General features: G+C 38.7%; 3 protein-coding genes across 6 annotated transcripts in view; 1 reads left to right on the plus strand and 2 right to left on the minus strand.

Annotated features, from left to right (window-relative positions):
• The window catches only part of LOC144048469 (uncharacterized), a 121,151-nt gene extending 110,076 nt beyond the window's left edge, over window positions 1–11,075 (minus strand). The window contains exon 1 of the mRNA XM_077560480.1: window positions 10,814–11,075. The gene's annotated coding sequence lies outside the window, so the exon portion shown is untranslated. The remainder of the gene's footprint in view (window positions 1–10,813) is intronic.
• Window positions 11,076–13,267: 2,192 nt separating this feature from the next.
• On the minus strand, window positions 13,268–26,615 carry LOC144048702 (uncharacterized). The gene is made up of 5 exons (XM_077560943.1): window positions 26,343–26,615; window positions 26,111–26,242; window positions 24,621–25,409; window positions 15,165–15,368; window positions 13,268–14,781 (listed from the first exon to the last, which is right to left on the minus strand). Exons 1-5 carry the CDS (start codon window positions 26,512–26,514, stop codon window positions 13,961–13,963), a joined length of 2,118 nt encoding a protein of 705 aa, XP_077417069.1. The 5' UTR covers window positions 26,515–26,615; the 3' UTR covers window positions 13,268–13,960.
• On the plus strand, window positions 15,871–22,810 carry cenatac (centrosomal AT-AC splicing factor). Of its 4 annotated transcripts, none has more exons than XM_077561695.1 (11): window positions 15,871–16,139; window positions 16,596–16,762; window positions 16,917–17,015; window positions 17,181–17,250; window positions 18,930–18,992; window positions 19,285–19,352; window positions 19,454–19,559; window positions 20,202–20,232; window positions 21,806–21,910; window positions 22,075–22,207; window positions 22,302–22,810. In XM_077561695.1, the coding sequence occupies exons 1-11, from the start codon at window positions 16,023–16,025 to the stop codon at window positions 22,402–22,404; spliced, it is 1,062 nt and encodes a 353-aa protein (XP_077417821.1). In that variant the 5' UTR covers window positions 15,871–16,022; the 3' UTR covers window positions 22,405–22,810. The 4 variants fall into 4 exon arrangements, with proteins under 4 accessions (XP_077417821.1, XP_077417823.1, XP_077417822.1 ...); XM_077561697.1 differs by having other exon boundaries at window positions 19,457–19,559; XM_077561696.1 differs by having other exon boundaries at window positions 17,184–17,250.
• Window positions 26,616–26,960: the final 345 nt, after the last annotated feature.

Raw genomic sequence — 26,960 nt, forward strand, 5'->3', positions numbered from 1 at the left:
TATAAATTCTGTAAACAAAATTGTCACATTTATTATTTATTTAGAATAGTGACATAGGGTCAAGACATCATTTTGAATATATTCAACATCAAAACTCAAATTAAGAATTTTTTTTTTTTTAAATTAAAATAGTTTGTCACTCAAAATTTCAAGTACGTTTTTTTTTGTTGAAAAGTTAATTTGTGTGAGTTATAAATTTACACATGTTATCATTTTACATGTGTATTATCACGGCTTTACGGGGCCAGTTCCGGTTCTAACGGGTCCATCACCTGGCCGCCACTCAAAAAGGCTTTATGCCGGACCCAGGTTTAACTGACAAATATATCAAATGTGTCATAAATCATATTAAAAAGTGTATTTTTCTAACTGATGCATGCATGCAGGGAAGCGTTACATTATGTGAATCACATGAATACAAATTGTTTCTATGACCTAATCCGTTTTGCAAGCAATGTTAAAGTCTGCCGTCTCTATTGTTCAGACGGAAACAGCCTCCATATGTTTGCTTTTGTAGAAGCGAGAGACTGTAATCGTCGGATGTTCTCACTTGAAAACGATTTTTTTTTTTTCACAGCCATCTGGACCATTAGTCGTCTTCCATCTGTGAACATTTTTGGCCTCACTACACAGAAGACCAGATAGCGCTTGAAAGGTAATCACGCAAACTTGAATAATGTATTTGCCTTTGGCGCAAAAGACCAAACTGATAGGTCAAATGATATGCACAATCAAAGCCAGGGTGAAGATTTGAATCAGCGCCTGCAGACTGCTTCGGGCTGGTTGAGTGTCAACACAAATGAACAAATTCCTGATATAATGAAAAAAATAAAGTTTTAAAAAATGTCAAAACACCTTAAACTGCCCTGTACCATTGCTATTCATTTATTATTACCTTTCTTCATGGTAAAACTGTTCACATTAAAACTTTAACATGAATGCATAGCGTCAAACCTGCTAGCGTCAACATTTTAGCATGAAGTTGGTTAGCTTCAAAAATTGTTAGCATGGAGGTTGTTATCATACCATCAAAATATTTACGTGACATAATCAAAACTTTACCATTTAAAATTCTGCAAGGATCAAAAGGCTCCAACTGTTAGCTTGCTAGCATCATCAAAACGTAAAAACAAACAAACTCAGTAACCAAACTTTAGCATGAAAACTGTTAGCATTAAAATTTTAGCAGATCGACTGTTAGCATCAGAATTTTAGCATGCAGGTGGTAGCATCAAAACTTTAGCATGGAGGTTGCTATCATCGTAATTGTTAACAGCAAAAATTTAACATGTGCTATGTTGTAATCAAAACCGGAAGCAAATAAATTGACCTTTACCATTCAAAATGTAGCAAGGATGGTTGTTAGCATCAACAAAACGTAAAAACAAACAAAACTCAGCAACCAAACTTTAGCATGAAAACTGTTAGCATCAAAACTTTAGCATGGAGGTTGCCATCATCGAAATTGTTAACATCAAAAATGTTTTCATTGCCTCGGAAATTTACTGAACTTCCTTAATTTGCCCAATTTCTTGTAATGTATCATTCTGTGAACAAAATTGTCACATTTATTATTTAAAAATGTGCTATGTTGTAATCAAAACTGGAAGCTGAGAAATTGACCTTTACCTTTCAAAATGCAGCAAGGATTGTTAGGATCATCCAACTGTTTATTTGCTAGCATCAACAAAACTTGTCAAATTAAACTTAACCATTCAACATTTAGTATGAAAACGGTTAGTATTAAAACTTTAACAAACTGCTGGCATCAAAAGTAGAGTATAAAGTTTAAAAACAATAAAAACAGCAATTATTAGTGTCAAAACTATTGGCATTGAAATCTTACCATACAAAAGCTGACAAGGTGGGACATTCAGGGTAGAATAAAATGTCAAAAAATTTATAAATATCTATTTTCATGCATCACAGCAGGCACCACAACAATCTGCAATCTGATTAGAAAAAAAATGAATAATGTTGATTTTGTGTATTAATTCAGAGGAGTGCAACAATCACTCTAATAATGCGCTGTGAAAGAAAACACTGCGACGTGACCTTGCTGCTACCTAATGAATCAAACGTTTATTGTTATTTCGCGAGCCTTGATGTCATTAGCTCATTTATCACTCGCAGCTGCTAAAAGACTGATTAACACCAAAGTGTCACCTCATCTGCAGAGGTGGCAGCAAGAGGTCGGAAATCCTCTGCGGCTCAACACTGTTGTTTCCTGGGTGACACTTCTTTTTTTTTTTTTTTTTAAAGACGACCCTCTGACTTCAAATCCGCCTGTTGTCTTCACAGACACTTCTTTGGCTTATACAGCTGGCACAAGGATGTGTGTGTGTGTGTGTGTGTGTGTGTGTGTGTGTGTGCCTTCTCTTTTCAAATGTTCAAGTGCTGATAAATGAAATGGTGAAACAAATATAAATTCTTCTAATCGTAATGTAAAAAGAGGCAACCTTGGAATCAGATTAACTCATTCACTGCCATTGACGGCTATATACGTAAAAAATTCATTTGAACTATTTTTATTAGTTTTACACTTTTTCCACGAGTATGAAAACCTAAAAAAAACGTTTTTATTGTACATTTAGAACAGATATAAAATTTGTGATTAACCGTGAGTTAATTATTGAAGTCATGTGATTAAAAACTATTTTAAAAAATTAATCGTGACGCGTCAGGCGATTAACATTTGTAATTGTAATTAATCGCATGACCTCACTAGTTAACTCACAATTAATCACAAATTTTATATCTGTTCTAAATGTACAATTTAAAAAAATCTAGGTTTTCACAGTGCAGTCGATGGCAGTGAATGAGTTAAAAGGAAAAGTTGCCAACACATACTGTATACTAGGGGTGGGAATCTTCGACTGTCTCACGATTCGATTCCGATTTTTTGATCAGTTTTCGATTCAAAATGATTTAATTGACAATGATTTCTCTTTCAATTTATAGATGTGCAGTCTGACTCGCTAATGCTAATTAGCGCAACTACTCGCTGCACTTTTATCACTCAAAAAAACAACTATTCATACAAAAAAATTCAGGAACGTATACAGAGGCGCATCTTAACATTACTCATCGGCATATGCTCTTCCTACGCTGCAAAAAAACTTTCATTGGCTGTAACTTGATTATGACTTTCCTTCTACTCTCTAATGTGGCTGCAAATTAACTGTATATCAGAACGCCACACTGCCCCTAAGTGGCCAAATCGTGTACAACATGAATAGCGCTCCCAATAAAGGCACACACACAACATAAAATAATTTAATAAAATCGATTTTGGGACATTTAAAATGTATTCTAAATTGTACTGAATGAGAATCGCGATTCTTATTAGAATAATTTTTTGGGCACACCCCTACCGTATACGCTTTTACTTTTAGTCAAGGCACTAAAGAAAAGGTCAAAAGGTCACTGTAAAAAAAAAAAAACAGACATCCTTTGTCTGCTCTATCATTGCATTCTGTGCCCACATCCTTGTGCTCTCCCCACCCTCTAAATCATAGAATATTCCGGAATCACAATGACAAGTGCAGGATAGGGTTTCCCCTCTCAGACCTTTCTGTCAGAGAGTCTTAAAAAATGTGGTCTCGGCCCATCCCCACTCCCTTTAACATGAGGCCCAGCACTGACTGATGAGTCCTTTGGTGATTTAATGGGGTAGTGAAAATCCATAAAATGTTTAAGTTTGATGATACTGGCGTTTGTAGAGTTTTTTTCCCCGTCATAATTTGAGGGTTTTACATTTACTCATGAATGCACTAAAAATGAATCCACAGGCCAAATTATTCTCATAAATTTTTCCGTATTTGAGAAATTCATTTTGAACAAGCCTGGCCCGCAAAGTCTGTGAACTCCTCGCCATTTCCTGTCTCCTACTCTCGGCCTTCCTCCGCGCACCTCCCTTCTTACCCTCCCCGCGCTGGCCCTTTATTGGCTGCCAGCGGCACGTCATGTGGTTCTGCGGGATCCTCCCATGTAAACAGGCATGTTTTACCACCGGCCGACTGCCAAAACCCCTCAATTTGTCACATCCGAGTCACTTAGTGTTTTGCGGCTTGCAAGGTGCAAAGCAAAAGGTAATGAGGAGGAAACCTCAGGCAAACTTATAAACCGCCAAAACGCCTCCGAGAAGAACTGAAGCAACCTTCGTCTGCTCTCACTTCAAATGAGAGTTGGACAGATGCTACACGTTTTAGCATGTTAGCTCGACGTCGTCGTGTGACTCTCGGTGCACTCCGATTGTCGCCAGCAGGCTGCGTGTGCTTGGCAGAACCTGGCATGCGTCTGCAGTGAGCCACAAAGCCAGCATTCATTAAAAGCACACGGCCCAGGAAGGTTGCCGTGCATGGAGAAGTAATATGGTGCGACGGATAAGTCAGCTCACAAGTCAAGGAGATGTCAAGACTATGATCACAACATTTTAAGATGGTGATGTGCCGTCTCTCAGGGTACTTCGTTAACGACGATGGTACCGACATTCATTTCCAGGTTAGGTTGCGCAGCGGCAAAGGACAGGTAGGGAGTTGTATGATCTTTGTTGGTCACTGAATTGTTTTCAGCACAACAGGCCAGGCGGCGCCGTGAGCTAATTGGTTAGCGGAGTTTGGGGGGGTTCCAAAAGGGCCATCACTATTGAATATATATGGAATTGATTATTCTATCAATTAAAGTGTATTATAAAACTTTTTTTTTGTTTAAAAATCGATTCAGCAGCATATCGAATCGATTCGAGAATTGCACTCAGTAATATCGCGATATATTGCCGAAGCAGAAAATTGCGTGGCAAAATATGAGCGATGTACTTCCTGTTTTTCATTTAATGTTTTATGGACAGACTAATGTTTTTTTGTTTTTTTTTTAGGGCCGATAGGTAGTCAAGGTCGCTGATAACCGGTGTTTGGAGCCGATATCCCCTTTCACTAAATAGGAAAATATTGGAGTAAATTATTATATATTTTTTTTTACTTTGTGCAAAAAAAAAAAAATATATATATATATTATATATATATATATATATATATATTTATTTATTTATTTATTTATTTAACACAAGCACAAAGTAAAAAAAATATATATATATTTTTTTTTGGCCAGGCCCTAGTATATAATAATGTTCCCAACCATCTATCAAATACAATTCTATCCTAATTCTTATGTCAGAGTTATTGGTACGTTATGACACATTTCAGGAGCCTTTTTCAGACGGCTTGGAGACGCTTGTGGCTTTTGTGGGTGAGAAGCAAAAGTTCATATGAAAATCCGTTCAGATGGGATTTAGCTGACGAAGACATCCAGCTGCCTTTGTCGTCTGCGCACGTGCACATTCATGTGCACGACCCCCACACGCCTACACACTTCTCCCATTACTTGTCTGTTGTCTTTGCACGCCTCATGTAGGCCAGATGTACACACACACACACTTATGAGACATCCTGATTTCAAACTACGAGGAGACAACTGGAAAAGAAATGGAGACGGGGGGGTGGGGGGGGGATGTGGATAGAGATATGCGGGTGTCTGACGGTTCACGGCTACAAGGTGAGGGAGCGCAGGGGTCGAGGGGGCAGAGGCAAAAGAAGACGATGGCAAGGGAGGCGGGGGCTGCAAAATGGCGGCTTCCTGAGGGTGTCCGCCGTGGGATCGGCCTAAGCACGTCACTTGGCTTTCTCCTCACTTCCTATTTTCACACACGCTTTTCGCACGCCACTTGCTCGATCATCATGCACTTGACCCCCTCGCTGGTTACGACATGGCGACTTGATGCTAGTTTCATTTGTTTGTTAGCATTAAACTTAACTGACTTTTTGCCACTGTACAACGCTCGCATGTCAAATTTCTTGCTCCCAAGTCAAGGCAAAAAATAATTATTCTTAACTAATTAATAATAATCATAATCAACCGGACAACAACTTGTATGAAACAAAAATGGGAGTGACTGCATTGGTGCTTTGCTAGCTAGCACTATTAGCCTTTGATAAGCAGAGGCGGCAAATCCAGGTCCAGAAAGTAAAAACCCTGCCACAGTTTGGCTTTAGCCCCTTGTGCTAGCTAGCTAGCTCACTAGCAAGTAACTGAGCACCCGGGCAGCGCGCTAGGGATCTCGCGAGCTAGCACCTGGGGCTAAAGCAAAACTGTGGCAGGGTGTTTACTTTCTGGACCTGGATTTGCCACCTCTGTTGAGAAGTACCACATACAAACGCTTCATTTGTTCATCATCTCCACAGACAATTTGAATAAAAATATTTAATGCTGTCTATAGCCGTCATCACATTTTTTTCCCCGTTTAAACAGTCGAGTGCAGTGACTCTGAAACTGCTGTAGCACCAATACTGGAACATGGGCTCCCTCTAGTGGTATGCCAAAGAATCACTGAGTACATTTAAGTCGTAATGGTATGATACAGTCGCCCAAATAATAAATGTTGTTTTCAGGAACATTTGTGTTGTCTGAGATTTATTTTAACATTGTTGGAAAAGAAATTTGTATTTATAAAAGCACATCTCTCCCTCGCTCTCTCTCTCCCTTCACCCTCACTCCCCCCCTTCTCTCTCTCTCTCCCCTCTGTCTCTCCCCCTCCCCACCTCAAGAATGTGAAGTTAAGAGGCTGCTTTCTCGCGCACACGACTCTGTTTGCTTAGTCTGTGACACGGAAAGACAACTGAATAAAAGATGGAGAGGGAAGAAAGTGGCGCGGCGAAGCAGACTCAGTCTGGTTATTGAATTGGATCGGGGTTCCATGAATTGGAAATAAGGTTCATGTAGACTACTAAAATATATAGAGTACATAATTGGCCGGCAATTATAGATGTGGTAAACGTGACGACAGGCAGCGTAAAGCTGATGTGATTTGTAGCAAATGTGTTACATGATAAAAAACAAAACCTTTTCTTTCTTTTCAAAACACATGTGGATTTGGCCCAGCTGAAACCACCTTACCAAAGTTGATTTCAAGACAGGGGGTGGGGGTTTCTGGAAGGTGGGGGGCTCTTTTGAAGTAGTGTTACTGGGTCAGTGAGCCAACACCATCGCTGGCTGAGGAAGATTGACGAGCTCATCTTCCTCACAGCTGCTTTTACGTTCTGCGCTGGGGAGAGGCCAGCCACAGAGCTGATGATAAAGGCTCATGTAAATACCAAAAAAAGCTATAACTAAGTAGTATGAATTCACCACAAGGGGGGAAAAAGGTAGGAGTACATTTGAAAATGTTTTTGTAGTTAAAGATCTTTTCGGCATCTTTGTAGCTATTATTTAGTCAGCTGTCATCAGCTTTCCTTGTTTTATTTCTCTTTAAAAAAGGTGCAATATGATTGAAATGTGAATTGAATCCAATTTAAAGCTCACAATGCCTACGAAAGCTGAGATTAGTACCATTTAAGATAACTAGCGCCCCCTGCTGGCCAAGTTAGGTACTTACTCATCAACGTCTTTATTATGTGGAAACAAGATGTCAAATTTAGTTTTAATTACACCATTAACTTTTTTTTAAATGATTTTAAAGAAACCAATTAATTTAAAAAAAAGATAATAAAACAATTTAAATTAATAATCGAATGATTCCTGTTAATAATAATAATAATGTAACCCTAATATGTTGTTGTCGTTTCCTGAGGCTGGGTAAAAAGGCGGGCTACAAATCGAACGAGGCTCGCTCGGTTACACCTCTCTCTCTCGCTTGCGCTCATGACATGCGCAGTAGTACACAAAACACTTCAGCATGTAAAAAACTAAAATACAATACCAAAATGAATCATTTACAAAACAAATATAGGCTATTTCAATTGCAAGTAAATAAAAATACACATTGGTAAACTACGTGCTACAATAACGATAATAATAATAATATGTGGGCCGGATTATAGAACAGAGCAGGCCGTTATTCCTGCTATTCATCATACTGTATGTTTTTAACCATGTATTTTTAATGATGGTCATGTCAAATGGCAAATGCCAAATCTCAAGGCACCACTGTATATATACAGTTGGAATATTGGTGTAATGGTGAGTAATTTAGGCAAAAGCTAAACAAAACAGAAAAAGAATTCAAAAATCCATCCCGCACAGTGTTTTGTTTTTTCACTTGTTCACTTCTATTGAATGAGCTCTATGAATTCCGGTTCTACGTGGTTATTCTAGTAAACAACAAAACTAATGGTGCATTCAATTTTGCAAAAATGATATTCGGGGGAAAAAGAGAAGTAGTAATCTGCAATACAGTGGTGTATTTCTTTTAAGAGAAATAAAAGGGAGGAAATGCTCCATCACTTTTTTTTTCACCCTGCAAAGAAAAGATTTTTAAAACCATAAACGGAGCCTTTTCTTTCTTCTTCTTGGTTAGGTGGTCAATATTTCACATTAACAGCAGGCTGATGAATGCTTCCTCCCCGCTGCAGCCGGAGCAGCTTTAAGGGCACCATTACCTCCGCGAGACATATTCTCACTGCAGGCCAACTAAATTATTGCCACATTTTCGCTGCTCGCGCTCAAACTGCACTACTGAGAGGAGAACATCCATCTTCGTCCGTCTTGGGAGCTGGAAGAGTCATTAAGTTATACAGCCCGTCTAACCTTGATCAGCTTCGCCCACAAAACTCATCTTTTCAACTGTACATTTTTTTTTAGAGATGACCTTGAAGTAAACACTTTTGTGGCTGTTTGGATTCTGTTGAGAATCTTACGCTGTACTTTACTGTACTCAGAAAGTAATGGCATTCATTTTACAGCTTTTTCCTATAATGGATCATTAACTCATTCACTGCCATTGACGGCTATGAACGTCAAAAATTCATTTGAACTATTTCTATTAGTTTAACTTTTTTTTTCACACTTTTTCCACACCTAGATTTTTTTAATGGTACATTTCGAACAAATATACATTTTTGATTAATCGTGAGTTAACTAGTAAAGTCATGCGAATAAAAATTTTAATCGCCTGATGTCCCGAATTTTTAATAATCTTTTTTTTTTTTAATTCACTGCCATTGATGGCTATAAACATCAAAATTCATTTGAACTATTTCTATTAGTTCAACATTTTTTTCAGAGTATGAAAACCTAGAAATTTTTTATTGTACATTTAGAACAGACGTAAAATTTGTGATTAATCGTGAGTTAACTAGTGAAGTCATGCAATTAAAAATTTTAATCGCCTATCACCCCTAATATATATTTTTTTTTTTTTCATGAATTCATGGCAGTGAATGAGTTAATAGTCATGTTATTTTTTAATTCATTCACATCATTAAATGTGTTCATTGGCTTGTTGTAATATATATATTCATAAAATGTATGTATTTTAATAAATAATTGTTTAATACAGAATGCTAAGAAACAAAGATGTCGGATTTGCTCCTCTTTGAATGTTCCATTGTATGACGTGTATGCACAATTTCATTCTTTTAGTAATAAACCTAAAGAATGTTAGAGGAAGCAACTGTAAACGTACAATCTCTGGGTTGGGACGCGAATATACCGCCTTAAACAAATAGGGAAATAAAAGAAAGCCAAATCAAAATTGGGGTCTGCAAATTGCTATGTTTGCAACCATCAAATTACAAGGCAGCATTAGAGTTTATACAGCTATAAAAGCATAATTACGTACGCCAGCTTTTATGAATCATGTGGTTTTCAAACACCATGTCCCTTTAGAAAAGTTAAAGACCTTTCTGGTAATTTGCTTCCTCGCCCCCTGGCCGTCGACTGGCTGACTGCAGTGACTTTACCGTTTAGAAATGACAGGGTTGACCAAGCGGCATACTTTGAGGGCACGAGTCGAGTGTTGACGGGGACGGATATGGTCGGGATTTTTAGTGTGCGTTTGCCAGCCAACGCTAATCGTCGGGGAACGCTTGTGAAAAGATGGATGGCTTTCTCAGATGTGGCCTTGAAAGGCTTTGTTCCCAAATTTGTTAAATCTTTTCGATTAAATAAACAGACTCCTTTTGGGGATTTTTATGCATTTTTTTGCCTCACGAAACATTGGCAGATGTTTTATTCAGATTGACGTGTGTGAAATGTAGAGCAGAGCGAAAACAAGGCTGATGCGGACAAACAAATTTGACAGATGGCAAATAATCAAATTTACATTGTTTGATTTGCATGACATTGACATGTCACTTGGTCACTATACTTTCATCAAGAGATGCACATCTTCAACTTGTAAACACATAATTGTTGACAGTCTTAATGCCAAAGCGCGTTAACAAGCACAGTGCGGATCAGAGCAAGAAAAGGGGCCCCACGGGCCCCTCACCTGCTGGGGATCACAACCTCAGATATTTATGTCAGCGGTGTCACTTGTGCACCCTTAAACTCGCATAATGAACTGCGCAACTTCTAAATTCCAACATCTTTATTGCCGTGATCTATTATCGTGGTCTAAAATATGCATCTATGCAACTTTCACACGCCCAGCGGGGGCACTCGGGTCAGAGCATTTCCTGGTTTAAAAATGAGGATGGCAATAATTAAAACAAGCGCAGTTAAAAACGAAACAAACCATACAGAAATGTTTTGTCACTGAAACTTTGAGTACACTGCATTAAATTGTGCAACTGTGGGCCTACCTAATGTTGTGGCAAAATAACCTAAATTCATGTAATCAGCAACCTCAGTTCAATCAATCAAACAACATATGTCTGGCCCACTAAATTAAATCGCAACTATTAAAACAAGATAGCCAAAATAGAAGTAGTAGTTAATTAAAACAACTAGGAACGTGAGCTGAGCACATGCACGTGGTCAAGCAGACAACATGGCTGCCAACACAAACACATTACTATCATAGTTTCTCATTTCTTACCTTATAGCTAAATACAGCACCTCAAACATGACGTCATTAATCGATGGCCACTGTTTCAATTGTGCCATAAATTCATCCTCAATCTTCAGGTGGTGAGCACTTAAACGTCCTAACTGTGGAATGTTAAACTTACTTACAATACAAACAGTCTGGACCAATTACAGCTTGAGGTTTAATCACGTGTCTAATTAGTAGCCACCGTTTGGCAGGTGGGTAAAACAGAATGGACTATATGCCACGGAGACTTTCGACTTTCGGGTTTTCACCCATCAACTTTGTTTCCGTTTCCGGTTTGCGACGTGTGGGCCGCGTCCCAGTACTTGCGCTTCCACCTTTGTGCCCCTCGGTTCCCGATGAGCGGGAGCGTGCGGTTGGGGGGCGCAGGGGTGGGGGTGCGAGTGTTGGAACGCGGCCAGCAGTGGCCGGAAACTGCGCTGTTGGGCAAAACCCGGAAGTTCGTGGCATCTACTCCACAGGGAATGTTGTTTTATTCAAATATACCTGACACGGGAAGAGTTTTATTTATTTATTTATTTATTTGGGGGGGCAATTTCATAAAACCTTGGGAAAATGTCCACTAGATGGCGACATTTAATCTGATGTAATCTTTCTTGATAATTATTGACTTAATTGTAATGAGTTATAAATCATCCTCTGTTGCATGTCTACATCATTTATATATATTATTATTATTAAATTATTTAAACAGCCACAAGGTGGAATTTCAATGAGGAAATTTTTTTTTAAAGATTACGTTTTCTAATTATTTTTATATCCATATATTAGTAGTTACACAAATTTTATTTGTTCCAACTTTGACTTAAACAACTTTAATTATTGACTTTAACTGAACTATTTGTCTTTATTACGTAGGCTATAATTCAACACAATTTCATTCCTGAATTACATAGCAGATGCAGAAGCTTAGTAGTGTGGTGACTTGCAACCTAATATCAGAAAGGTTAAAAAACAAAAATCACTGAGGTAGTTTATTAGAACTGAAAATAAATACTTTTACAGATGCATGAACCAAAAGAATCATAAACAACTGTAGTTTCTTCACAACGTTGAATTATGTTCACCGTTCTACTATTTACAGAGATGTAGCTTATCTCAGCTGGTGAAAATGCGCTCAAAATCTTGTCTCAATGATGAAAATAAATAAATCCATCCATCCATTCATTTCTGATAGTGTTTGTCCTCATTAGGGTCACGGAGGAACTGTAGCTCATTTTAGCCAAATATCCATCATAAAAATTGAAGGGGCAATTGTGTAATATAACAGGGTTATACTATATCATAACATTTCCCAGTACAGAACTTATTTAGGGGACAAAATGCGTAACTGTCTTACACTTTAGAAACAAGCACAGTCCACAAACAAAGAGTGCAGCTCAGTTTGTCTCGCGTCCGTCGTGGCTCCATCGTGAACTGCTTTTGCTAGAAGCCCAAATTCGTTAATTCATTTGAAATGGCAACACATGCAGCAGGGGAGGAAAGGTTACAAAAGCAACTTCCACTGACATTTAAACAGGTAGAGGCAAAGCAATACAAATCCAATTATTTGTGTTTTTAGAGAACAAGTCATCCTTGTACCATGACTTCCCCAAGCGATTACAAATTTATACCTGGCCTCCTGAGAGCAATCATAACGAAAACTTACTTGACACCCCTGATTTTGTGTCATTTATGAATCTCACATAAATGTTTTTGGAATGTGGACGGAAGCTCGAGTACCTGAAGAGAATAAAGACATAAAATGCATTCTCCACATAAGAAGGCCGAGGGTGAGATTTTCGAACCCCGAAACATTACTACGCCATGCTGTCCTAAAAAAAATAGCAGTTCAGACCCGTTTTCTGGGTTTGGTCACGTGACGTCCACAATGTGAGCCAATAGGCATTTTGACGTCAATTTCAGTTGACTGCAGGTGGCAATGCGGGGCAAAATGGCAGCCCCCTGCGATGGATAAAAGCGGGTACATTTTTCGGCTTAATTTTTATTTTACAAACACAATATTCATCAGAATATGGCGTTTAGAAAAAAAAAAAAAATTATTAATTTTTTTTAATTTATTTGGGGTTTTTTTTGAAAAAAAGGAAAAAAAAAGAAAACAATATGGCGTTTAGACTCGTAGGGGCACATAGAACATATGGGAGACACTTTCTTGACGACTTGTGATTGAAAGCCTAAATAGAAGAAAAAAAACTGCTACTGGTACGTAGAAACAAATCTCTGAATTCACGTTATAGGTCTGTAACTGGAGATTACTTTATATAAAACATATGGAGGTAAATTTGGTGCAAAAGCAACTTGTAGAATAAATTTGTAGTTGTAGAAACAGTAACTTGTAAAAGTCTCGGCAAGGAGTCACAGGTGCACGAGGGTTATAATAGTTTTGGGTTTTCCATTATAGCTATTATTTCCTTTTGATTTTTTTTTTTAATTCAGTAGTTTTAATTAGTTTTTTCAAGCAAGTGTGTTGGTTTTTATTAGTTTTCTTTCTCTTTTTTTTTTTAAAGAAAAAGCTTAATTTATTTAATCATTTTAATAATTTCAGGTAGTTTTAGTGTTTTTTATATTTTTTTAATATATTGAGTATTTGTTGACAGCAAGATAAAAAAAACGAATATTGAATAATATAATAAACTACAATTCTCAAACAACTATTTTCACTACGATTATAGTGAGTTTTACAATTCAAAGACGTGCTGCAGTTTTAGTTCATTTTCATTTCCTGAATTTCATGTGCACTTTTATTTCGTTAATGAAATTGTTGTAGTTACTTTTGTTAACTATAAAACCTTTAGTACTTATACAGGTTAGGGGCGGGCACTGGGTAAAACACAGGACCATTTTGACCAATCAAAAGAGCTCGTTTGCGGCGGATCTCATTGCTTCATTGCACGTTAATTTTGCTACAAGTTGTTTTAGCTACAACTGAAAATGTATTTTACACAAAAGTATTTTTGCTGCAAGTTTCATTTGCTGAAACTTCTTTTTCTAAAACTACAAGTTAGCTCTGCACCAAATTTACCTCTACAGCTGCAAGTTAGTTTGGCTACAACTACAAATTTCTTTTGTACAGTTACAAGTTACTTTTACAATACAAATACAGTAGAGTCAAACGCTAAATGTTCATATGGGTTAGAACACGTTCCTCTCCCCAGATGAGGCAACGTACAGCATGTTGCCTTCGTGGACCCTCATGATGTGGTTTCTCAGCACCGGCAGGCTACTGAATCCCGCCCCGCACGTGGTGCACGAGTACGGCTTCTCCCCCGTGTGGACTCTCAGATGAACCCTTAGCGAAGAGCTCTGGCAGAATCTCTTCCCGCAAGTTTTGCAAAAATAGGGTTTCTCACCCGTGTGACACCGCATGTGTATCTGCAACCCTTGCATGCGTCGGAAGGTCTTACGACACCTGCTGCAAGAGTACGGCTTCTCCGCCGAGTGGGTGATCATGTGCTGCGCCAGATAACGCTTGAAGCCGAATCCCTTTCCGCAAACGTTACAAACGAAAGGCTTGGCTTGCGCGTACACGTCCGAGTCGGAGTGGAAGACACTTCCGTGGAAAGGCTGCTCAAAAAGTTGCACCTGAGAGTTGATGGCGTTCTCCAGGTTGTACGCCCTGTCCTCCTGCTCGTGATGTTCTGTTTTAATACTCCGAGCGGACGTCGAAGCCATGTTGTCACTTAGGTAATCTTGGTTATTTTCTGGATAATAGTCACGGAAGACCATTTGATTATCGCTACTCGGTTCTGATGCGTCAAAGTCGCCGTTTTCCGCAGCATCGGTGGCGTCTTTGTCCGCTTTGCTTTCATTCTGGTCACAGTTCAAAACCAGCGGCCAGACTGCACAGTTGGAGAAATGCTCCTCTTGTTTCACTTTAATGCGCGAAGGCGCTTGCTGCTCCTGCGCCACAATGCCGATGCTCTCCTGGGTACACAATCCTCCCTCTGGGGACTCTGATGAAACAGACCAATGTCTTGTTAGTAATAACAACAACAAAATCCAACTACGTAAAATGGAACTTATATATAAGAAATGATTAGAATTAAAATTGTGAGTTGACTCAAAAGCTCAATTTCATACAGCAGTGACCTACCCCAATATTATACACAAATGTAAATGTTCCACCTATGATCCCTAATGTAAGTTAAACAGTGGCAAAGTCATTATTACAGCAAATATTTGAATGATAAACACATCTCTCTCATAAATGTAATAACAAATGGTTCTAGAATAGCAAGTGTCTGAGCGTCTCTTGTGCCACGTAACTAGCCTCACGCCTGCAGTGTTCTTACAATTTAGGGTTTAGCAAATAATCTAAATGAATGAATTATTCAACCTGTCCTATGTGAATGTCCAGCGGGTTTGCAAATGACGTCAAGAAGCCTGCGCTGACGGTCCATCTCTTCTTCGTAGGCGACGATGGTTTTCTCAAAAACACCAAATATTTCTTCAGCGGCGGCAGTCAGTCGCTCGTTGACGAACGTCCTAAAGTGATGGAATTTGGACGTGGTCGATTGCGTCACCGACATGGCAAACGAAACTGTTGTTTAGCCCAAGGAATAAGGAATTGAGATTGATAGGTTTCGTTTCGGTTTGTTTAACTTCCGGTAGATGTTACACCGCTCAGTTCCGATGGTGCACGTGAGGCACTAGGTGATTCCGCTTTTTGTTTTATTTTAATATGTGCACGTACTCTCGTAAGATTAAGAATTTAATTTGAAAAAAAATATGACTATAGTTTCAATAATATACGACCCCCAGCCTCCCTCTAAAATATACAATTGTCTCGAAATTAAACACCTGGCATGTGTGACACTGTTTACCTTCCGACCACGACAGGAAGAAAATTTTATTCTCAAATTAACTAAACTTTATTTATGGAAACTATACCTACTTTAAAATTCTATATTATTATTATAATTGTTGTTGTTATAATTTAAATGTGAGTATTTTAGCCCAGGTAGTTATGTATATCTAACGGTTTCATCATTATCAACAATAACAGTTCCACATTATTGTTTCTAGGGGGATTCATAGCGAAACGGGATTTCCTTCTTTGGCATTTTGCTACTCTACCTTTGACAATTTGGTCCATTGCATTCATCGTTGATTAGACGAGTATAATTCAGTTGTTTGTTAGAAGCGTAAACTAAAATGTGATCACTATTTTGTTAATCACTTTTTATTTGACTAGATGGGTGCGTATTACTGCGCCATATGTAGGCAAACGGCTTTTAACGGGAAAGGACATATCTTCGGGAAACATCACCAAAGCAGACTCAGGCTCGTGTTAATGAAATTCATTGAAAAGGTGAGCAAATAAGGACCATAACATTCATTAACGTGAGCATGGGAGCAAACACCTCTGTATTTTTTCACTGTGCGTGTTACTTGTTGATGCGTATTTTATGAACGTAAACGTCTCATTGGCTTAATTTTTAATCCTTATAGTACCACCTCAATATATAATATTATCGTCCACTGCAACATTATGTGCATATAAAGATTACACTTCGAGGATCCGTTTTTTAGAATGCATTTTTAGGAAGTTTGGAGTTTTACGCTGAGTAAAGGTGGGAAAAAAAGGAGCTGAAGTTCAAATTTTGGTTATCTTACTGTTCAGAGCAACGGGGCGTGTGGAAAATGTGATGGAAAAGGATGATTTGCTGTGGCGTTCCCTGATGGGGTTTTACGACATTGAAAGAAGTAGAAGACTCGTGTCAAAATAAAAATAAATGTTTATGAAGATGTTCCTCTTCTATTCCAGGTGAAGGAAGCTCGAAGAACACTTAAAAAACCAGAAGTGGAAAAGTTTGATTGCACTCAACACAAAAAAACCTTCTGGTGTTACTGCTGTGGCCGGGAAGTGGAACGAAATGTTTCTGACGGCAACATGACCGTGTTACATGGAGGATTGTTGGAACACATGGCCACGTGAGTAATCTCTTTTCCCAAAGGTTCAAATATATACTATATACTCCCAAAGTCAGATAGGATAACTAGTTCTAATAGTATTTTCATCTGCAAGCATCAGCAGATAATAATGTGTCGTGTTGTTGGCTGACCTTTCAAATGGATCCAATTTCAGGCCAGAACACAGAAAGAATACCCACAAGTTCTGGTGGGACAACAAGGCAGATCCAAAGTTGAAAGACAAAGTCATCATCTCACAGGAAGAGACTGAACGGTGAGCTTGGCGAACTTCATGGAAATAGGAAGAGATGTGTTTGTAAAAGTCAAAAGTACGGCTGTAACGTGGTGTTCACATGTTCATTTCATTGTAGTCAAAATTATCCATAAGTGTGAAATAAATGCTAAAATTATTATGTTAAATGCACTTTTTTTCACCCAGTAGGTTCAAAGCTGAGGTGGCCAAAGTGTTGGAAACATTTGTGGAGAAGGAGGATGTATTCATCAAACAGGTAATACTAACCTCGATGGTTGAAACATTTTCCTTATTAGGAAATAATACAAGGTCAAACTGTCACCATTACATCACCTTTTATTGTGGCAAAGTGGCCGCCCCATGAGAGGAATAAAAATGGGGGGGATTCTACTTCATAATTCATAGTCCACAAACGCAAAATTTATCAAGATTCTTAACTCTTTTACTGCCAAAGACGTTAAATGACGTTCTGCAAAAACCTACGGAGGAGCGCCAAAGACGTCCTCCCATTTTTATTATTTTTTTTTTAAACGGGTGCTGGGAAGGCTTGCGGAGCTCTCCTGAAAGTTTTAAGCAGGTCTCGTGAGCCTAATGACTATTTTTGGCCCCTAGAGGGCAGCGATGACTCTCTTTTGACAAGATCGGGTGGGCGTCAGTAGAGGCGGAGCTAGAGCGTTGAGCAGGAGATCAGAATGGAAAACAAAGGAAAAATGGCGGCCGGTCGCGAGGAGCTAACGCCAGAGCCGTTTTTTTCAAAGACCAAAAGCATCGCTAAAAGAGCACATTGTTGATGACGATGATCATCATCGATGATGAAGATGATGGTGACTCCGTGGTTGGAAAGCATTGACGCGGCAGTAGAAGACGTTAGATGGAGCTAGATGGAGGAGGGAACGGGCAATGGCGAGCGTTTGCAAGCAGCTCTACACTTACAAGACGAAAGGCATCGACCAACGCTAAAATAGTACATTGATGACGACGATGGTCATCATCGATGATGATGAAGGTGAATCCGAGCTTGACGGCGAAATTGGAACCGCTGACGCGGCGGCTATGACGGTGTCGTAACGCGGAGCGCAACCGAGCACGCACAGGCGGACGTTCGATCGGACGACGGAGAGTGCCCCGAGTCCAATGCATATTCATCGGAGGAAGTGTGTACAGTCTGCTACTTGCTTTTTATTCCCCGGAAAAAAAGGCCGTCAAGAAAGTGTAACGTTTGCACGCAAAACGGACCAATGTGAAAGTGAAAGTAAACTGTTGTGCGCGTCCTGGCGTCTCCTTGCACGCAGGAGAGCGTTACAAAAAGAAAAACTGTATTTGAAACATCCACATAATTGTAAGTAGTACCACAGTTGCACACATTTGTAAATAGTTTGCGAAATTGTTTTGTCAAATTGTTACACTGTTGAATGGAAATAAACGTATTTTGCAATCAAAAAACACTTTTTCATTGTTGGTGAAAGCGTTTTACAGAAGTAAAGCACTATTTAGGTGTTTGTGGCATCATTCATGGACAAAAAGAAGTGTACAATTCACTAGAGTGCATGAAATAACATCGTTTCACAAAAAGCTCTTTTTCTCCGTTTTTTGTTTCAAAACAGAGAATTTCGGTGAAAGTAACCATTTTCTATTGTTGATTACTGAAGAACGGAATAAGGTAGAAACAAACTTTTTTTTTCTGATGAAAGATGAGAGTCCAATCTTTCATTTGGTAGTATGTGTGTTTCCATAGTCCAAACACAACATTTTCTGTGGACCTTGAAAGATCACTCAAAATGCTTAAATCGGCTGGCACTGGCGACAACCCGTTTTTGAAAACGTCTGGCAGTCAAAGAGTTAAAAAAAAAACTTGTATTAACTAATGCTGCATTGTTTCAATTACAATGTCCAGATTTGAGATTTGCCGTTCTGCTTGTCTCCTTTTGTCTCCAGCAAGCCGAGTTGATCCGGGCCCAGGAGAAACGGCGCCAAGAGTTCCTTGAGTCTCTTCTAGAGGTTTGTTTCCAAGGATGCACCCGGTATCCATAACTGTGGTCTTGACTGTCAACTGTCGTCATTTTCAGATGCATAGCGGAGAAGTAGAATAGATTTCAGCTAGAAAAACCTTATGTGGAATGTTCTGCTGTAGAACAATAGTGTTTCTGTGAGTGGTTTTAAAGTCAAAATCAAAGGGCAAAATACTTGCCAAATAGGAGTACAATTGTTTGATACTTGTTAGTAAAGAGGGGTGATTAGCGGTGAGACTTCCTCTGTGAACCACTGTTGGCTTTTCCTGAATCAAAATCAGCATGAAGCAGAGTCAGAGTCGACCAACGGACCAAACGGAACAGAAGCGGCAGCGCAGGTCGACGTCAGGTAACATCATTTCGTATCCTCAAATGCATTTAAGTGTTTTTTTTTTTTTTTAAATATGGTTTGTGCTCATCTTCTTGCCTGGCCGGGGGGGTGGTGGGAAGCAGCTTTCAAGGGACGTCATGGGGAGCCCACCGGCAGATGGCAAGCAGCCTTGTCGACTCGATGGTCGACGCACAGCAGCAGGGATTGACTTTCATTGGTTATCAGGTAGATAAAATGTCTCGAAACTTGTCAAACACAAACACACAGGGATGTGATTTTTCCGCTAATTCGCGGAATTCCGCTTTTTTTATATCCCCCCCCAAAAAAAAAAAATCCGATTTTTTTTTTTTTTAGTAGTTCATTGTGTATGCACATGACTCCGACAGATAACATCTTCTGCTATAACAAAGACATTTGTGGTATGCTCTAATATGAGTTACTTTTCATTTGGTCATGATACAATTATTTGTTCATGAAATTTGAACTCTTCAACATTATTTATGTCTTAACTTAGTAATCACATTAGTTAGATATGATGATATTCTGAGTGATAGTTTTTAAAAGCAAAGGCAGTCCAATGTTTTTGAATGTGACTGGTTTTGAGTTGACTAAAACTGCCATTTTATATGGGATAGTTCAATATACATTGAAAATTTATGCTGTTGTTTGGTCTATTTCTTTGTCATGTGAGTGCATTGAAAGTACTTAAAAACACGGAAAACCCATGAGCTCCGGGGGGCTACGCCCCCCTTGTCCCCCCACCAAGGCACTGCCCTGGACCCCCGGCTAAATTTTCAGATAATTTCACTTTGGTCAAATCACATCCCTGAAACACAGCATTCACTGGTGTTGTTTTCTTTGTTGTAGGGTTCATCAAACAGTGGAAACGTACACACAGGTACAGTAAGAACAGCAACTTTTTTCCCTTTTTTTTTTTGCTTTGACTTGCGAGCAATGCCTTGAGATACGAGTGTTTTTTGTTGTTTTTATGGAGCAATTTAAGATGGAAGTTGGGTTCACTAACTCCCATCCCAGTTGAAGTTTACTTCAAACTAAACTATAGGAAAATCCACTTAGCTTAATGCTAACAAACAATGCAAAATGCCATTGACATGCTCAAGTTTAGCAATGGGAGTCGATTTTAGAAGCAACAGAGCAGCACATGATGACAGATAATATAACAAAAAAATACTATTTCAGCATCTTACTGTGCCACTTTAGTCGTTATGGTATTCTTCTTCTTTTAGGACTGCATGACTGTATCATATACTGCCTCCTAGTGGCCAATGGAGGCACACCAGGAGAAGAAGCACAAATTCTTGAATTGCAGCATTAAATTTTGTTGTGCTTGTTTTCCTGATTAAAGATATTTTGTGGGGAGGGAAAGTTGGAACGGGATTAATGGCTTCTTAACTCTTTGACTGCCAGACGTTTTCAGAAACGGGTTTAAGCATTTTGACTGATCTTTCAAGGTCCACAGAAAATGTTGTGTTTGGACTATGGAAACACACATACTACCAGATGAAAGATTGGACTCTTATCTTTCATCAGAAAAAAAGTTAGTTTCTATCTTATTCCGTTCTTCAGTAATCAACAATAGAAAATGGTTACTTTCACCGAAATTCTCTGTTTTGAAACAAAAAGCGGAGAAAAAGAGCTTTTTGTGAAACGATGTTATTTCATGCACTCTAGTGAATTGTACACTTCTTTTTGTCCATGAATGATGCCACAAACACCTAAATAGTGCTTTACTTCTGTAAAACGCTTTCACCAACAATGAAAAAGTGTTTTTAGTTTGCAAAATACATTTATTTCCATTCAACAGTGTAACAATTTGACAAAACAATTTCGCAAACTATTTACAAATGTGTGCAACTGTGGTACTACTTACAATTATGTGGACGTTTCAAATACAGTTTTTCTTTTTGTAACGCTCTCCTGAGTGCAAAGAGAGGGAGCAGGATTCGCACAACAGATTACTTTCACTTCCATTGTCCGTTTCGCGTGCAGACGTTACATTTTCTTGTCAAAAGAGAGTCATCGCTGCCCTCTAGGGGCCAAAAATAGTCATTAGGCACAACAGACTTGCTGGAAACTTTCACCACAGATGCGGAAGGGTTCCCTCTACCTGTTTCAAAAAAACAAACAAAAAAAAAACTGGGTGGACGTCTTTTAACGTCTTTGGCGCTCCTCCGTAGGTTTTTGCAGAACGTCATTTAACGTCTTTGGCAGTAAAAGAGTTAATAGGGAAAGACATGCCGCTACATTTAAAAGCACAACACACAAATACTGTGCTATTTTTCTTTATAAAAAAACAACTAAAAAACATAGAAGTTAGGTTTTTAGAACAAGCTCACGCTAATTAACCCACCTTATCGTAGGTACCCCAAATTTTTGTATTTGATGTTGTAGTTTTTTTCCCTATGTAACCCTCACAAATTCATGGTATTTTAACTCCTTGTGCATTCCAGGTGCTCTCCCTCCTTGGCTCCAGGATGATGATCCTCTAGAGGGGGCGTCTACGAGCGCAGCACCTCCAGAGATTGGCCCATCAGCTCAGGAGTTCCTCAGACAGAGTAGCATATTTTAGTTATTTATTTTACTTGTCGGGGGAGGGGAACAAAATGTCTTAATTTATGACTCACATGTATTTATTTAGCGCACAGGAAGGACGTACACCAAAAGTTTGCATGTAAACACTGATATAAAGTCTAATCTGAAATCTGTTGATTTTTCTCAGAGGAGCAAGAGAAGCTGAGGAAGCTCCCCCCTAACAGAGTGGGGGCCAACTTTGACCACAGCTCACACACGGACGCTAACTGGTTGCCCTCTTTTGGTCGCGTATGGAACAGCGGCAGGCGCTGGCAGTCCAGGTGAGATTCCAACACGCTTTGCTTTAGTACGAAATTCACTTTACTATATCCTCTGATGTCTGGGGTGGACTTTTTTTTTTTTCTTTTTGAACAGGCATCAGTTCAGACAGGAGGAAGGCCGTAAGAACAAAGATAAGAGGAGGAGGAAGCAAGGTGCTGAAGGGTCCAAGAAAGCAAAGGCAGGAGCAGTTGACTAATATCAACATTTCAAAAACTTAAGAGACAAATGAAGGAGATGGTTGCTATGTAGTGAACGTTTGTATGAGAAACACTCTTAGGCTATATAAAAAATGTTTTAAATCAATTTGTTTAGTTTTTTACTTAGAGATTTAATTTGGGGTATTATTGCGGTAACTATTATTTCTTTGTCCTGAAACGCGGGAAAGACAACTTTCCACAAAGTAAAATTTTAAAAACCGGTAATTGCCCAACTTCAGATATTTTATCTGTTGTTACCTTGACGTTTTTAGTTATATATATTTTGTAATTTATTTTAAGGGTAATTTATTGCATGTTCTTCATAACCTCCATACTGTCGGGCCACCCAAAGTTCAGGGATGCTGGCCCCTCCGGCCAGTAAAAAAATAAATACTATGAACTGTACACATCTTGCTTTTTTTTTTTTTTAAATATAATATTTTGAGTTATTGATCATTTTACAGCGCTGCACACGTCTTGCATGTCAGGTTAAATCTTTTCAAAAAGAATGGCTTGAAGATGTAAAGGCCAGAAAATGTCAAACGTTAAAAATACAGTTAGATGTTAAACTGCAAAAAAAGAAGTGAACTATGCAGATGTAATTATCATTACGCCTCAAGGCAAGATGGCGGTCCAAACTAAAGGCATTTTGGTTTCAAAAGTTAGTTTCAAATAATGGCACCAATAAACCAGTCCAACGACCAGTGTGTTTTTAACAGTGGTGGAAACTAACACTACACAAATAATTTAAAGTATTTCTACTTGAATATTTTTAACCTTTTACTTTTAGTGCATTTAAAAACAGATGTGTGTTTCCTATTTTGTACTTTTGTCAAAATACTTGTCAGCATCTGGATGATGAGCAATTGACACCTCATCAGTCATGCCTTCTCTCTGATTGGCTGTTTTTCCTTGGTGCGGTGGTTTCTTGTCAATCAAATTATAGGCAGATGATTGGGTCTGAGTGGGCTGATGATTTTTTTTCCCCCGCAGATCATTTTAATTCATTTACTCCCAGCCATTTTCACTGAAGCAACCCCCTTCGCTCCCTGCTGTTTTACTGGATTTTGACTGATTTTGCAAGGCCCACAAAATATTGTGTTCTATTTCTATAAAAACATGGAACCCACCAAAAGAAAGATTAGAGTCTCTTCTTTCATCAGGAACAAAAAACTATATTTGCATCGGTTTCTGTTCTCCAGAAATTAGCATTAGAATATAGCCAAGTTTAATCATTATTCACAAACATGTTAAAAACACTGGGGAAAGGAACTTATTGCAACATGGCCCTGGTTGAACTCTGCTGCCACCTGCTGGCCGCTTTTTCTAATAACTACCATTGCTTTAAGCGACCTCTTAAGGTCAGAGGCTGCATCAAAGCCTTCTGTATGCTCTAGCATATAAAAAATGTATAAATACGTTTTTGGGACCATGGCAATATTTAAAATGGAACGCTTTTGGGAGCAAATAAGTTAATCATGTACAGTACTAATATCAAGTCAAAGTTTTAACGAATATGACCAACTGTGTGAATACTTTCGCCACCTGATTTCTTACTTTTTTTTTTTTTTCTCAGGAGAGCTCAGTATTGTTCATTCGATTTGACATCATCATTGCTCTCCTTTTTTTAAAAAAACTAATAAATTAAAAAAAATTTAATGTTTTTTTTTTAATATATATACATATACACACATATATATATTTATATATATATATATATATTTTTTTGTATGTGGGTGAGTATGTGCGTGTGTGTGTGTGTATTCATCAGTTCACCTAAAGCCCATTAAAAAAAATCCCATACTAATAATATAATATAATAATAAATTGCCAAATGCAGAAACATCAATGTAAGTTATCACGATGTAGTGGCTCTCGCTAACAGACAGAATTAAGTAACCAGAATTAGGTTAAAAAATTCTATATACGTAGACCATGTTTCTATAAATTTTGATATTTGGTTGATTTCTTACTGCTATCCTTTTGTTTCGGTTTTTCCAAGAGATGTCATGTGAGTACATCGAATCATATTGAATGGCTCAACTTCAAAACATACCTACCGTCCTTGAATCTTATCGCACCCCATGTATCAAGATACGCAACCAATCGTCTTTTATTGGACTGATGCACACCCCTGATAAACAACTATACAAATTGTACACGTAATTTTCTTTCAAGTGCGCAGACTAACAAATTCTGCAGGGGATCAATTCTCAAGCGTCCTCAAGAGAACTCTCCGCTGCGTGCACCCTCCTCCTGTGGATGCCCAAATTGCTGTTGGCGCGGAACCTTCTCCCGCAGATGTCGCACACGTACGGCTTCTCTCCCGTGTGCACCATCACGTGCCTTTTCAGCACCGACAGGTCGCCGAAACTTCTGCCGCACGTGTTGCAGACGAACGGCCTCTCCCCGGTGTGGACCATGACGTGCCTCTTGAGGATCGACAGCTGCGTGAACCTTTTCCCGCACGTGCTGCAAGGGTACGGCTTCTCGCCCGTGTGAGTTCTGCCGTGCGTGATGACTTCGTGCGTGTTCCTGAATTGCTTCCCGCACGTTTTGCAGGCGTACGGTTTCTCATCCGTGTGGATCATCAAGTGTCTTTTCAGATTGGACGTCTGGTTAAATCCCTTACCGCACGTCTTGCAAGAGTAGGGCTTCGCTCCCGTGTGCGTCATCATGTGCCTTTTCAGCTTGCATCGGAAACCAAACGCTTTCCCGCAATAGTCGCATCTGAAAGACTTTCGGTTCATCTCACTGCGTACGTTCACATCCTCCGACGGACTTCCACCAGGACTCGAGTACAAGACAGGCTCTCCTCTCGTGTGACGGTCGTCGACGACAGGAATGCTTAAGAAAGTATTCAGTTCTTCTTCTCCCTGACTGGTGCCGGGTTCCTCTTTAATCTGCGGAAGCTCTGGCTCCTCTTCCAAAAGGGAATTTTGCTCCTGCCAACAAGGCTGCTGGTCACGAAGAAGCTGTGGTTCCTCGTCAACGTGTTGTATGTCTGAAGACCATACAAAGACCAAGAGGAAAGGTTTTTAAGTGTATAGTGAACATAAATCTGAGTAACATTACATTACATGTGGAGTACCACAGGGATCATTATTAGGTCCAAAATTATTTATATATCAAAAGGGTAACTTTGTGGAACAATTTGTAGATGCACATAAATAAAGTACAGTATTTTGTGTTTATTATTTTTGTGGGGATGAGATAGTATACGGGTAAGCTATACATTTATATGAATATATAATGTATCTATATTTCTATGTAAAATTTAAATATTTAGTGTTATCTAAGTAAACTTACAAAAGGGTAGGAGTTTAAAAAAAAAGAGGGGGGTATACTTTCTTACTCTTCTTTTCAAACATGTATGTTATGTTGATATTTTTTTTCTTTGTTTTGCTTTTTTGTTTTATACACGTTTGATGTAAAAAAATAAAAATAAAATTCATTAATTCATAGTGTTGCAAAGCAGCGGAAGATTACCAGTTAACTCATTCGCATTCTTTTGTCAAAAGCAAACATCTACTAGATTTGTTCTTTTAGCACGTTACTTTTTTATTTCTTTACATTATTTTGTTTGTTAAAGCCTTTAAATGAGTTTGTGTTTTTTTGTTTGTTTTTTAAATTAAAGCTATCTTCTCTTGCCTTGACTAGGGTCGTGGATGATCTGGAATCTAATCTACTTTTTATTTTACACACCTAAATGTAATTCATGTCTGGAGACCCCATCCAGAAGAGGTTCTGGTTCTTCTTGGTCTACACACGAGTCGTCCTCTTGCTTATAAAGCAACTGCTCAGTGCAAATCCGCTCGTTGTCTCCATGTTGGACCTCTGAAGGAAAAGATAACAGTAGAGATTAAAACAAGTCAATAAAGTCTTCTCCATGTGATGCTAACATGGTATCTTGCAGTGGAGGAATGATTTTAGTCACCTATCCTGTGTAACTTTATTTGAGGGCTGCTGAGGCTGTCCACCATTTGACGCTGACGCTGAAGCTCCTCCTGGTACTCGACGATGGTTCTTTCGAACACGCCAAATATTTCCTCAGCGGCAGCAGTCAGTCGCTCGTTCACAAAGTGCCTTAAATACTGAACGGACGCCATCGTTGCCTTTATACTTTAAAGGGACGCCGGGTGACAGAGTTGCTCATGTACCTATCTGTTTATTTCCGCTGGGTGTCACACTGAAGTACTACCGGCGACGTGGGTCTATGGTTCCGATTTCGCTTGTTTGTGACAAAATTTTTGCGTGGCAGTTCAGTAATGTGTGTTACAATTTTCTTGATATTACGTGTGTCGATAATAATAATAATTTTTCACATGTCTATTTTAAATACATACATATATTTGATACTAAAGAATTTACTTTATTTATTTTATGAGTCGTACCATGACATTGGGGCACTACTTTTTATTTATTTATTCCCGAAAAACGCACGACTGTATTTCCTTTCTGTTTTTTTATTATTTTTTATTGTTTTGATGAAAAATAAGTAACATAAATATCTCTGTGTTAAAATAAACTGTTAAAAAAAGTTTTATAAGTATTT

The sequence above is a fragment of the Vanacampus margaritifer genome, chromosome 3, assembly GCF_051991255.1.
Source record: "Vanacampus margaritifer isolate UIUO_Vmar chromosome 3, RoL_Vmar_1.0, whole genome shotgun sequence".
Lineage (NCBI taxonomy): Eukaryota > Metazoa > Chordata > Actinopteri > Syngnathiformes > Syngnathidae > Vanacampus > Vanacampus margaritifer.

Bases quoted from the DNA above. Each gene is read 5' to 3' on its own strand.
- cenatac (XM_077561695.1), top strand. From the start codon at position 16,023: ATGGGTGCGTATTACTGCGCCATATGTAGGCAAACGGCTTTTAACGGG. The intron at 18,993-19,284 runs GTTTGTTTCCAA...AATCAAAATCAG, and splicing joins TCCTTGAGTCTCTTCTAGAG to CATGAAGCAGAGTCAGAGTC. The intron at 21,911-22,074 runs GTAGCATATTTT...GATTTTTCTCAG, and splicing joins TCAGGAGTTCCTCAGACAGA to AGGAGCAAGAGAAGCTGAGG.
- LOC144048702 (XM_077560943.1), bottom strand. From the start codon at position 26,514: ATGGCGTCCGTTCAGTATTTAAGGCACTTTGTGAACGAGCGACTGACT. The intron at 25,410-26,110 runs GTGTGTAAAATA...TATGGTCTTCAG, and splicing joins CAGACATGAATTACATTTAG to ACATACAACACGTTGACGAG. The intron at 14,782-15,164 runs GTTGAATAATTC...CTGTTTCATCAG, and splicing joins TGGACATTCACATAGGACAG to AGTCCCCAGAGGGAGGATTG.